At 33.2% G+C, this 13,927-nt stretch overlaps 1 protein-coding gene across 6 annotated transcripts in view; it reads right to left on the reverse strand.

Annotated features, from left to right (window-relative positions):
• The window catches only part of LOC129809796 (klarsicht protein), a 261,812-nt gene that overhangs the window by 56,087 nt on the left and 191,798 nt on the right, over positions 1 to 13,927 (reverse strand). For all 6 annotated transcript variants that reach the window (XM_055859892.1, XM_055859891.1, XM_055859886.1 and 3 more), the window contains one exon: positions 6,587 to 6,829. In XM_055859892.1, the coding sequence (XP_055715867.1) occupies positions 6,587 to 6,829 (243 nt within the window). The remainder of the gene's footprint in view (positions 1 to 6,586; positions 6,830 to 13,927) is intronic.

Consider the following 13,927-nt stretch of genomic DNA (forward strand, 5'->3'; position numbering starts at 1 on the left):
CAGATTGTGGCTTTTCTGGACTTTGACTCATTCAAGATTTTGGCCTTATCGAGGATTTGGCTATTTTCGGATTTTGGCTCTTTCGGGTTTTCGGCCTTTTGGGGATTTTAAATTCCGATATTTTGCTTTTCCGGTATTTTGACTGATTTTGAATTTCAGCTTTCGAGATTTTGCTTTTTCGTGATTTTGTCTTTTCGATATTTTGACTTGTTCTGAATTTTGGCTCTTTCGAGATTTTGACTTATTCGGAATTTTGGTTTTTTTCGGGATTTTGACTCGTTCGGGATTTTGACCCTTTCCAGATTTAGGCTCATTTGGAGTTTTGGCTCCTTCAGTATATTGGCTCATTCGGGATTTTGGTTCTTTCGGGATTTTGGCTCTTTCGGGATTTTGGCTCAATTGCAATTTCGGTTCTTTCGGGATTGTGATCCATTCAGGATTTTGGCTTTTAGGTCTTTTGGTTTTTCGAGGTTTTGGTTCAATCAGGATTTTGGCTTTTCAGTATTTTGGTGTTTCTATATATTGACTTAGTCAGAATTTTAGTCTTTTCTTGATTTTGGCCATTTGGAGATTTTGCCTTTTCGGGATTTTAGTCTATTCCGGATTTTGCTTTTTCGAGATTTTGAGCCATTATAAATTTTAGCTTTTCGCAATTTTTGTTTTCAAGATTTTGACCAGGATCCATAGTGCACACCGTTTTGAATTGGAGATTGATAATGATAACCAATGCTTAAACAGTGCTTTCATTTCTTTTTACAAAACCTTTCATTTCTCTTGACAAAATTTTAAATCGATTTAACAGAACTAAAGCAATAAGGATTTAAAGACAAAAAACAGGAAAATAATTTTGTATAAATTACAAGCGGAAAAGAAAATTATTCCATTTTCCAAATGATTGTACCCAACATGTCTGACAACCCCAAATTAAAATCCTACACATTGTTTGTTCAGTGTAAAGTAATAAATGAAATGTAGTAAATTTTAACACCACTGTTCAAGGCAAAAATCCAACCAACACATGCTTATAAAGATACTCAATTTGAGCCACTCGATTTTAGCATTATTGCGTGCCCTTGCCATTTAGCGCGCAATCTTGTATTAAATGGAGTTATCAGTGCAGAAAGCACGACACAAAAAAGCCACATATACAGCCCCTCAATAGCTGAACTAATAAACAAAAATCCAATTTTCAATCAGAAACCGAAATTGGCACAAAAAAGGTCGAGAAACTTCAATGATTTGACGTGAGAATTCAATAACAAAAAAATCCCACAATGATAGACATTAAAGTTTCTCCATTAAAATTAACTTGCAATTCTTCGAAAATATATATACTAGTAAAAAACTTTTTCCTCACAAACCACAAAATTTATTTTCATTGAGAAATAAACTATTATAAATGCTATATTCATTCAATTGGTTGTCTATGTAATTTATAGTGCAACTGAAATTTACGACAAATTCACTTATTCAATTTTCCCATTTGCATTTAACTTCTTTTACAACCAGTCTTGATTAATCGTGGGATATTGATATGTTAAAAAATAAATAAAATAATCTTATGAATAAATTGAAGTTTAAAAAATTTCTCAATTATTGATTTTTATTGGCAATAAAAATTTATTAATTTTGTTTAGGATTTATTCTTTTTAGAGAAATTGCTCCGGAAATATTTTGTTACAAAAAAAGGTAACAAATTCAATTTGTGAAATTTATAAAAAAAAAATTGCAAAACATGTTATTTATGGCAGGAAGAGTATTTTATTTGCTGTAGCTGTAAACATTATATAAGGAACGTTTGAAAATATCACATTAGTTATATACCTCAATTTAATCTTTTTACTTTTATTGTGCAAAAAAAAATTACTAATTTATAAGCAACTTTTTTAATAGGTTCATAAAAGAAACGGATTTATTTTTGTACCAACCCACTCAAGATTTCCTGTTTCCTTTTCTCCTAAATAAAAAATAAACCTTATAACTATAATCCTTATCTTATAAATCTCTTTTTTACTATCATAGAGAAAATGGAATGTAACATAATTAATGTTAATTAAATTATCGCAACCGGGGTAATTAATTACGCATTGATTGTGTAAAAAAATATATATTATATATAATCTATTAACACCGTTTCTTGACTCATTCTCATTTCTTTCACTTTACTACCACTCATCACCTGTATTTCCTTGGAAGTAGTGCAAATAATTCTAATGTTCAGATCTATAGCATTAGAGTGAATAAAGGGAATTGCTTTTGTGACCCTAATTCCAAATTAAAATCCCCCATTAAATTTCTTCACAAAACCTTTCTTTTCATGCAATTTGCTACTGACTTCTGTTTAACACTCAACTTTGATTAATCTCCTAGACACGCAACTATATCGTAAGGCAATAAAATTTTAAGTAAATTCGAGAAAATTTTCCTTCCCCTGTCTGGTAACATTGTAGCATTTCTTTAAATTCACTTGAACAATTTTCTCTTATCGCGATTCTTGTCGATATTTCGTGTCAATTTAGTTACAATGAAACATCAACAACAAAAAAAATATAATACATTTCTTCTATATAGCCCCTCAATTTACAATCACACTCATGTGATCGCTAACCGGTGAAACAGGTAAAATGACGTGGTATACGGTTAAGAACAAAAAGGTAGAGAAATGCTTGAGAATCCCTCTTTTCTCTGAACACAACAAATTGAATTTACGTGATAATTTTCTCCTGCAGTGCTTCAATTATAAACCACCAGACAGGAATCTTGTTTAGTTTCCAGGAAAAATCAACTATGTATAGAGATTAGAGCGATATGATCAAATTCTATGTCGATGACTCGCTAGACATTCCAATCAAACAGCAATGGACAAATATCTTACTTCTATTGAAGAAGACACAAATGCTGCAAATCAATGTTGCTATTGTGCCGTATTTCTCGACTATTAAAAATATTTCAAACATGTAATGAAGATTTGTGGCATACCGAAATTTTACCTAAAGAAATCACAAAAAATTATCACTCATTTCAAATTGAAGAGGCACAACTATACTTTAAATGTACAGTAGACTCTCGCAAATTCGGCTCTTTTAAGATCGGGCTACTTTTTGATTCGGGCAGCGGTTACATTTGAAAAAAGTTTGTTGTCATTTTTCAAGTTTGATTATGATTATCAAATGAATCAAATATGCTCAAATTTGGCATGGTTTGTCTTAATTTCGATGTGATTTTGCATTATTGAGGGATTTTCATGCAATTTACGTTATATATGAGTGTGTAAACTCAATATCTATATGCACATGAATAAAAAATCGTTGCATTTCAAAAACTTTGTCGCCCGAATTTCTGTCTAATTCGGCTGACATTTCGGTCCCATATGCCCGAATTTGAGAGAGTCTACTGTACTTGAAACAGTTTTAAAATTTATATTATTTCTTTTTTCTTATTTTAAAGAAATAAAGAGAGAATGAGAAAAATTCAATTTTATTCATCGAAAGTCTACGATTAGAACTGTGCCACTTATTATTATTAATCTTGTCGAGCCTTTAAAAAATTAAATATGTTTTGCTCTAAAACGGGCCAAGTCAATGGCAAGCGGACTTGCCATCATCAAATCCCCTACTTCGCATGAGACAGGGAACACCGTGTGCTACTGTAATATTGAAAGAGCACTTATTCAACTGAAAAAAAGTTATTGATTCGTTAACGAATCGAACATTTTCAAATCTTTTGAGAAAGTATTAAAGGACACTCAATGGGTTAAGTGGGAGAGCACTTGCTCTATGATGCAAGGGTCCCGGGTTCGAATCCCCTTTAGGTCACCAGGGGGGGAATTCTGTAACCCTGTGAAGTGATCACCTGTCAAAATGGGTGAACGCTTCACTAAAGTGATCGCAAAAGAGATTCTGTAACTGCGATAGCTTCACGTGAAGGGATCACTTTTAGGTTATGTTTTTCACTTGTCAATTTTTCGGTGAAGATGATGTTATCACTCGGTGAAGCCAATGAAATTTTTTTTCATAATCAGCTTGAAAAACAGCACTACATCATTTCTAATACTCAATTCTAGTGTATTCCATTGTTATTTAGTTCAAATATTGATGAAAATCTTAAATTTAATAAAATTTTCAACACATTTCCCCTCTCTGCTTCACGCAAAGTTACAGAATAACTTTTCTAGCAGTCGTGAAGAGAAGCCCGTGAACCTTTCACTAGTGAATCGTTCACTAGTGAAGCGTTCATCGAGTTACAGAATTCCCTCCCAGGAATTTTTCTGGCGTTAAAGGTGTTCGGATTGCATCCAGTGAGCTTCACTACACTTGATTCCACGGGCATGGGACTGACAACCTCATCCCGTACAAGAAAAAATAATAATGCATGTCTAGAAATCCCCTTGCGGGAAGGCCTTGCTCCTTCATGGAATGTTGTGCCAGCATTATTATTATTATTAATAAAATGTTTAAATACACTTATTTGAAAAATAAAATGAAAAAGTAAGAGAATAAAAAAACTTCATAAAAAATAATGGGTCAATATATAAAATATTACTAATTAATCGTTTTAGGACTGATTTTTTGGAAGTACTGTAGATGCGGCTGACTTTTCCCTCCGGGAGTGACTTTGCTCCCTGCCGTGTCTTTCGCAAGCTTTTGTTTAATTCAAGCACTTAAGGATGGTTTTCACAGATCTGACATGGTAGATCAGATACATCCGACACATCTTTAAGTAAACATTTTATGGCTGATATGTTTCAGAAGTAGTTTAGGCGGACATTTCGTGCATAAGATACTTAATATGGCCGGAAAATTTGCTATTTTGAATTTTTCAAGATTAAAAATTCAACCACTTTGTAAAGTTTATTTCTCAAGCAGCTAGGTTAAATTTGGATTCATTTGAAAGGTCTTAAAATCTTCAATCGGACTATATCGGTCGCAATCAGTAATGAATTGATATAGTACAGATTATTGAAGACTCTTCTTTCCAATATTCCTATTTTTTTGTGCATATTTTTCCCGATTTAACGGTTAAATGGTAAGTGATATCAATTTCTAGGTTTTCAGTAATCTTCACATAAATAGACTTATTTCAAGGATGTTTTATTTTTCAATTCTTATTCTCAAAACTTTCTTATCTCATCTAAATAATGCATTTAGCGTTTATTTCGGAAATTACTCCAACTCTTCTTTCATATTTTTATACTATGTTTTAATGCATTGTAGGGGGAATTCTATATCTGTAATATCATATGACAAATTTTCGTGGTAAAATTTAAGAGCAATATTAAAGGACAAAAAATAAACAAGCAGTAAAATATTGAAAATAGTCAGCAAAAAATTGAAATGGTCAGTGAAAAATTAAAAACTTGTGAGTAAAAAATTAAAAAAGGGAATAAAAAGTTAAACAGGAGCAGTATTTTCTCAAAAATGGTCAGTAAAAAATAAAATCTGATCAGTACAGAATAAAAAGTGGTCAATAAAAAACCCGATCAAAGAAAAAATACAATGAGATCAGTAAAAGAAATAAAACACGGTCAGTAAATTAAAAATTGATAGTGAAAACTTCAGAGCGATCAGTATATATTATTCAATTTTTTTCAGTAAAAAAAATTAAAAAAAGTGATAAAAAATGAAAATATTAAAAATTAGTAGTAGAGTAAATTTGATTAGGTATAATAATCAAAAAGCGGTCAGCAAAACAAACTGAAATTTGGTTTTTAAAAAATAGAAAGCGGTCAGCTATTTTGAATTGTCCTGTTTCATTTGTCTTACCCAAAAACTGACAAACTTAATCCTTATTGCCTTTTTAAGCTTTTCACTGCCTTTTTTAAAATTTTTTTCTGACCATTTAATTTTAAAAGTAATGTTATCTTCAAACTTCGAGATTGACCAGTACTAGTGATATTTTTTTCATATCCTTTCTCCTCTACCGCAAATAATTTCATTACTTTAAGCGAGTCAGAATAATCTTCAAAGATACAACGCTAAACCACAAAAAAAAGATCCTAGGCATTTAAGAAAAATCAATAAACACAGAGAATAATATGTCTTTTTAATGTTTAATAAAATGAACATTCCAAAGTTTATGTTACTGAAATGAAATTCAGCAGTGAAATAACAAACCCCTTTTAATATTGTTCAAGATCGCATCATAATTTCTCAACGAGTGATCACCGAAGAGACATTCTCAGAGAAAGAGGAGTTCTATGACCCATTTCGAGAGTGAACTTAATTATTCCAATGAGAAATAGTTTAAGTGTCTTCCAAGCGTTGAATGTCTCCCAACACAAGCGCAAAAGCGAAACTATCGCAATTTTCTCGTGTATCATCTTCTATCTTTGCTGTAATACTCTCTGTCTATTTATATCAAATAACTAAGTGGCTCGAAAAATTATGATCGAGGAAATAGTCGGAGTGTCTGTGTCTCATTCTTATTTTACTCAAAGTATTGAGCAAGGCTCTTTCATGACAAAATCAATGGATCTCAATTCCCTCAAATAATAATAAGTCTATCACACCCAAAAAGTCGTGGACAAAAATAGAATGTATTTGTACATTGGGATTTCGGGACAGCAGGAAGTATGTATATAACTTACCGGTGATCCTCTTCGGCCCAGTAAACTCTCGAGCATGCACTGAACCTCAAATGCCTTGAGATAGAGCAAGTGATAGCGCCTCTCCAATCCCTTCAAATTCCCATCTCCACGACGACCTGATGATGATGTTGGTGACAGGGATTTATCCTGACCACTGGCACCTTCTTCTGTAGCCTCCTTCTCAGCTGTTCTGATGCAAGCACCAACAACACGAGCCTGCGATACGATTTCACGATAGAGATCCTGAAATTATAAGAAAGAAATAGTTCGTTAGAAAATTGTGAGATTTTTTATTAGATTTTTACTCTGCACAGAGCTTAGAATATATCAACATAGAATTCTGTCAGAGATATTTATTACAAAAAATTTCTAGCAGTTGTCTGCATTTTTTGAAGAATTATTATTTTTTTGTAAACATAAAAGAGAAAGGTTTTTTAAATAGATTTCCCTACAAACGAGGATGGGTTTAAGTTATACTTTCCCCGTGAGGTTTGAGTAATAAAATTACTGCAGTAATGAGTCAATAGAAGAGTATAATGCACAGTTAAAATAAAAAAACAGAAAGTTATAGCAGTTTTATAGCAAACCTAATGTGGTAAATTTCAATGAAAATGAAATTTATTGCAAATTTCTTTTCAAGTAGCAACAGAAAGACTTTTCATTTAAACCAAATAGAATTTTATTGAAGTTCTTAAGAAAATAAAAACATAAAAAAAACTGCTAGAAAAACTTATTGTTGCAGTTTGTTAAAACTACATAAAAAAGTTCTTGCAACCAGAGAGACTTCTTATTGAATCCAAATAATGTAATAGCAGTTTTTTGTTAAGCCTTAAAATCTGTCTAAATACAAACATAGAAAAAAACATAGAATGCTAATATATGTCAAGGTATGATAGACCTTTTATGTCAACATAGATATTCCATGTTTTGTATGCCTCCATTATAATTTACGACGACAAACATTATTCCTCACAAATATTTCATTTGATGCAAAGTAATTACAAAATCATGTTTAAAAAAAAGTCTAAGTCATTTTAATCTCCTCTTGTAAATTATGTCCACCAGAAGTAAGTAGGAAAATTTATTTTTGGACTCTGTCGAAGGTCGAGGCATTTAATCTTCAGTATAGAAGCTCATTCCACTCGAAGCCACACACGCAATAGTCATTGAAAGACAATTGTAAGTGGTGAGTGATCTCATATAAGAAATTTTCCCAAACACCAAGAAAAAAACACTCTATTGCAGGAAAACAAAAAAAATCAGTGATCTAACACGTCAATCTCTTGGATGTGTAATTTGCACTGACATCGTAGGGAAATGGTGTGTGAATTCGCGAGAATCTGACAAGAGATTTCAAATTGCAGAAAGAGGCGTGAATTCAACTTTAACAATCAATAAAAGTCATAAACTAGACATTGTCGCTCCAAGGGATAAAACCATCAAAGTTGAGTTGTATGTGGATTTTTTGCCAAGTAAATTGAAGATGAAGTTAATAGAATTTGCTGGTGAGGTGTCTCTAAGACACTTTGTGCAATTTAGACCCTCACTTTTTCAACATCAAACCTAGAGTAGAGACACACCTCAAAGGAGGCAAAGCATTGAGACAAAGGAAGAAACATTTGGTCGTTTGCATCAAGAACTGTCGTAACTTAATTTTCAAAAATATTTCAGTTTTCACTTGCTTATTCGGAGAACTGAAATAATCTTATACTTGAATTGACACCATAGATGTCTCTCGGAGTGGCACCGATTTCTCCTAAGAACGTTCCTAGTGTTAGCTTGTGATTTACGCTTTCGGGAGGGGTATCGTACAGAGAATTACTATTTAGAGTTAATTCATGTTGAATCGTCGTCTTAGGGAACAGATCGTTAAGAGGAACGCTGAGGGTTCCAGAGAAATCTCTGACAGCCAAGGCGTACATCCACGCGATTGACTTAAGGGGTATTCTTTTATATGTATTAAACAATGTCTTTCTATAAAATCGATGAAACGATGTATTTTAAATAAAATCGCATACTGAAATTATGTTGTAATGGATAACAACATTATAAAGCCATTGAGGCGATTTACATAGACGTATAAAATTTATTTTAATCTTCTCGGTGTAAACGACAAATCCAATACGACCTCTTGTTTTGAATTGGCTTGAATTTAAAATGTCCCATTTGTCCCAAAAATTTTTTTGGAGTGCGCAAACAGGAATTCGAAGCAGCATTTGATGTTCTATCTAACCTCATTTTATGGTTTTTAGTGGCAAAACGACAAAAAATTATATTTGAGACTTTATTCAGCTTTCATCAAAGAAGCAAGAACCTAAAACGTTAAAAAGGAAAGAGTAAGGATAAAACCTGAGTTTCATTCCAAATATTACAAGAAAATGAGATAATATTGAAGACAGACTAAGGTCAGTGTGACTTAGGTGATGTGAAATAGTTTGAAAGCATTTTTTCGGATTCGATTTTGCTAATGCGATGATGAAACTAGTTTCAGTAACTTTGATTTTGTCGATGGAAAATGCAATTCAAATACGACCTCTTGTTTCTAATTGAATCGGCTTGAAACTGTCCCATTTGTCCCAAAAAATTTCGGAGCGCGTAAAGGGGAATTCAGAGTAACACTTCGCATTCAACCTAATCATTTTTCTTCACATTTTACGGAAATTTATATAATTCCAAGGATGGGCTTTAAAAAAAGGCAAACAGTAAAAAATAACGTAAACAGAGATATTTATATTTGATTTGATGCAGTCAGAAGGGACTTGCTATACACTAATTGGCACTAATTATTCTACGGAAATACTATGTGTATATAAAAGTTCCATCTAGAAGATTTAAACGGTTATTTCTAACCTCACAAAAGAGACATTCTGTTAAAAATCAAATTCAACCTTCGGTTTATTATATAGATCGACACGATTGGAATTGCATTTTGGGACAGCTCTATGACCTCAACGTTTTAACAATCGTAATCTAAAAGTTAGGTTCGAATGAACACCTCTTCAACAGAGAACGCCTATTGACACTTTTGCCAAAATATTGAAATTTATTTAATGTATCTAATAAAATATAAGTAATATGGCGTTTTTTCATTAATTTACGATTTTCGATAACGATAAAGTGTTTAAATTTCGTCTTCCAAATGGTACAGAGTAGGTTGTCAATAGGTCCTGACTCCCCTGACACGAGTTGTTAAAGTGTCAATAGGTGTTCCGGGTGTTCCCTTCACCCTTTGGCTCCGGCATACCTTTCACAGATCAGGAAAATTTCATGAAATCAAAATTACCATCCTCTTCTTTCAAAAATGTTTTGCATATGACTATCTATTTCTTTCACACTTAAAATTCTAATGCAGAGGTGTGCAAGAAACCGTTGAAACCGAATTAACGTCAAAATAAGTTTGTTATAGTAGCGTTTTGACCATTGACGTACATGTTTCATTTGACGTTAATTCGGTTTCAACGGTTTCTTGCACACCTCTGTTCTAATGAACCAAATTGAATTTGATGTGATGTTCAAAAGAAGAAGAAGAGTCGAAAAGAATGACAGGAAAATTTCAAGAAGTAGAAATTTGAATACCCTTTCTTCTTATATCGTTTGCGTAATGTCTATCTCATTCTTCCGCACTCTTCTTCTTCATTTAAGCGTCACAACAAATTCAATTAAGATCAATCGAATTTGGAGTGCGAAAGAATAAGATAGGCATATGCAAAACGTGTGAGAAAGGAAGGAATCTGAATTTTGATTTCTTGAATTTTTTCTGATCAAAAAGGTGTGCCGAAGTCACATAGCATTAATTAAAAAAAAAAAACACAAAAATCTCAAAGTCACTGTCTCCAACCGTTTGGCTTTTAAGTCGGATTGTGATCATATTGACCGACAGATGATACCGATGATACACTAATAAAGAGAAATAAGAAAAAAGCGAGCGCCTGACGGTGGAAGGAGAAAATTTGAATTGACCAGAACATAATGTTAAAAGTGAAGAAATAGCACTAAGAAAAGTAGTTAAAATGCAGTTATACTTATTGCTGACACAAACGACGGCTTTTTGCTGCTAAAGAGGAGGTTCATTTTTTTGTTACAACTCTCCAGGAATCTCTCTCAATGCAATTTATTGCCATTTTCAAAAGACAAAAACCATTGAAGAACCCATAGCAAAAAGAACAACTAAGAACATTTAAAGGCTTGGTATTTTAATCAATTGCAGAAGACAAGTTTGAAACAAAAAAAATCCCATTTAGGTGGGAAGATAGTTTATATAGGAGTTTGTGTTATTCTTAAAAGCTACCACACTTATCAATTCTCATGGTAAGAAGAAAGAACATAAATTCATTTAAGTGGAGTCAGTTAATCATGTTGTTTCATTCTAGAAAAGAAATTAAATTCCCCATCGCGCGCATGCAACTAAATGGGATTTTGATTTTTTAAACCACCCACCCAAAATCACCATTTTGAAGATAGTCCGGAGGCAAAATGCAACATATTTAAGCCATATACTATTCTCATCTAATAATCTATTCTCCATAGTCTTTTGCAATTATCTCTTTTAAGAGCCACTTTGTTCTTAAGAGGAAACACACCTTTAAAAAGGTTGTCGGTGAAAGGCTTGTCAGAGCGATTTGTGTAATCAAATGTAGCCGCTCAGAGTTCTTCAACATCACTCCCCAGGTAATTAGCTCCTCAATCTGACTTGCTAATTAATGGTGTTAAAAAAAATGAACCGAAAAATTCAAGTCAAGGTAGAGGAGGTTTTATCTCAACGATACAACTTTCTCAGACTCTCCATTGACTCGTCCAAAACAACTATTTCAAGAATGAATTTTTTTTTTATTCTCCACCTCACACACATTTACGTGGGATGCCCCATCGGATTCACTATCAAAACCTGTCATATTTGGGTGGGACTCTCAATCATACAACATTAAAAATGTCACTTGATTTTCACCGGGCGCGAGAAAGACTTTCTTCAGGCGTGTGGGTGATGATGAGAAAATCCCCATGCCCAGACATCCATAAATCAGATAAAAATTTGTAAAATTTGTTCCATTCCACCGGTCATAGCAATTAACAATCAAAAAAAATTAATTAAGAAAAAATTACCGGTGCTGTCATATTGAAAGTTTCAACAAATAAATACCAAAAACACAAATATGCTGATTAATGAGAATTTATGTGCCACCTCAATTGACACATCGTTGAGTGAATTTCCCCCCTCAGCCACAAGAACATCTCGATATAGAAAGGGAAAATACGAAAATTTTATACAGCAGCAAAAGTGAGGATGCAGCAAAAAAAAAAACAGACGATCAACTCCAAGATCTAGAGAGAAATGGAAGGAAAAACAAAACTCTTTCCGAGTTCACATTGCAATGAAGAACCGGAAAATATGGACTCATAATTCAAAAGAAATTCTATTTTAAAACCAGCGAGAAATGTGTTCTGGGGAGTTCTAAAACATCATATATACAATTCTAGGGGGAACCAGAGAGTAAAATCTGGAATTTAACTTGAACAGAACAGTTCCGTATACAATCATCAACTCTCCTTTTCGAGAAGCACAAAACATATAGCGTTTTTGTAATATGAGCTCGTGCGGTAATTGGAAGTGAAGGAATATTGTAATCAATTGATTTCTTGCACAAAAACAATTTCAGTGCGAGAAAATGTGCCTAGAAAAATCAGCAGTTGTGATGACTGCAATTTTTCGATTGATCAGTAATTTTTGTAAGTTACTCGTCTCCTAAATTAACAGTTCATTTCGTATAAAGATATGGGATACGAAAATTGGTAATTTAGAAGCCGAATAAATTATATGTAGTTAGATAATAATCCCTGTATAATCAGTCTGGATTGAACTGGGGACCTCTCAGACAAATCGTCGATAGGATCAATAACTCGTCAGTTGGTTCAGCATTTGTTGTAACTTCCTCATCGCCTCATCAGCACTTCTTCTAACACCTAGAAATACACACACTACAAGAACTGCTGATGAGATGATGAGGAAGTTACGACAATTGCTGATCCAACCGACGAACTGTGCTAGGTACATTTGCTTTGTGTCTGCATCCGTTTCAACGCATCGCTACGTGGTGTTTGGAACGAATTCAGACACAAAGCAAACGCAGTTAGCATAGTTGCTGATCCAATCGACGAAATAACAGTGAGTTAAAATATCGCAGAGGCCACAGAATTGTTTCTGCCCTTCTTAAAATGAATCATGACATATCGAAGGCTATAGATTGCAATCGTTTTGTTGTGTTAGTTTTGCTAAACTTCACCAAGACGTTCTATAGCTTGCAGCTTGATCTGATTTGCTTCAAACTTTTCAAGCTTTTAATTAAATTTACCTCTTCCGCTCATAATTTGTCAAATATGCTGACCAAACATCTTTATCTGCCTATCTATCTTCACAGAAAAAATTTTCTGTACAATTGTTCGTAAATGTTTGTGAATTCTTCTTTGGGACTTACGAAACGCTCGTAAATCGTATAATCCACGAAAAATTTCGTAAAAGTTTGTACATTTTCACAAACATGTTTGTTAAATGATCATTTGACGAGTATTTTTTTTACTTTTACAAACATTTGTTCGCACATTTTTGTTTGTGTGGCAAAAACTTACGAACAAATGACGAAATTTTACGAAGAATTTTTGTGTGTTTACGAACATTTACGAACAAATGTTTGTAAAAGTACGAAAAATCCTCGTCAAATGATCATTTTACGAACAATGTTTGTGAAAAAAAGTACAAACTTTTATAAACTTGTTTGTTGGTTTATACGATTTACAAGCGTTGCGCAAGTCGCCAATAAGGATTCACAAACATTTACGAACAATATTACAAAATATTTTTTCTTTATAGTTCCGAGAGCTTCACAGAACAATTTCAAACGCACACTCTTTGTAAGGGGATTTTCCTGTACAATACCCTACCCCGTGAGGTCCGCGTATCTCAGTAGGGAATTCAAAAGTATTTCTGGTCTGGGCTTGGTCATTAGGCTTTTTCTTAAACTCCTTCATTTCTTCTTTACTATTTTTTCCTTAGTCTCTTTTCTTTTTGCTTTTTTTTCTCGCCATAATATTGTAAAAGCGTAATTTCCTTTTTAAAGTGCTTTTTTTTAATGAATTGAATTAAAATCAATTGTCATAGGTCGTTAGCTAGAGTCAATCGCACTGGGTATGCCCTAGACTCAGTGATAGAGAGAACCTAGGTCAATTCTGAGTAGCGATACCTCTAAGGGACTTAGACTTCACAAGACTTGACTACAACCATTTTCGTACGTCATTTCACTCTCGATATTGACCAACAACAAACAACGATCACAAAGGGAGCCCAACTTA

Source organism: Phlebotomus papatasi, chromosome 1, assembly GCF_024763615.1.
Source record: "Phlebotomus papatasi isolate M1 chromosome 1, Ppap_2.1, whole genome shotgun sequence".
NCBI lineage: Eukaryota > Metazoa > Arthropoda > Insecta > Diptera > Psychodidae > Phlebotomus > Phlebotomus papatasi.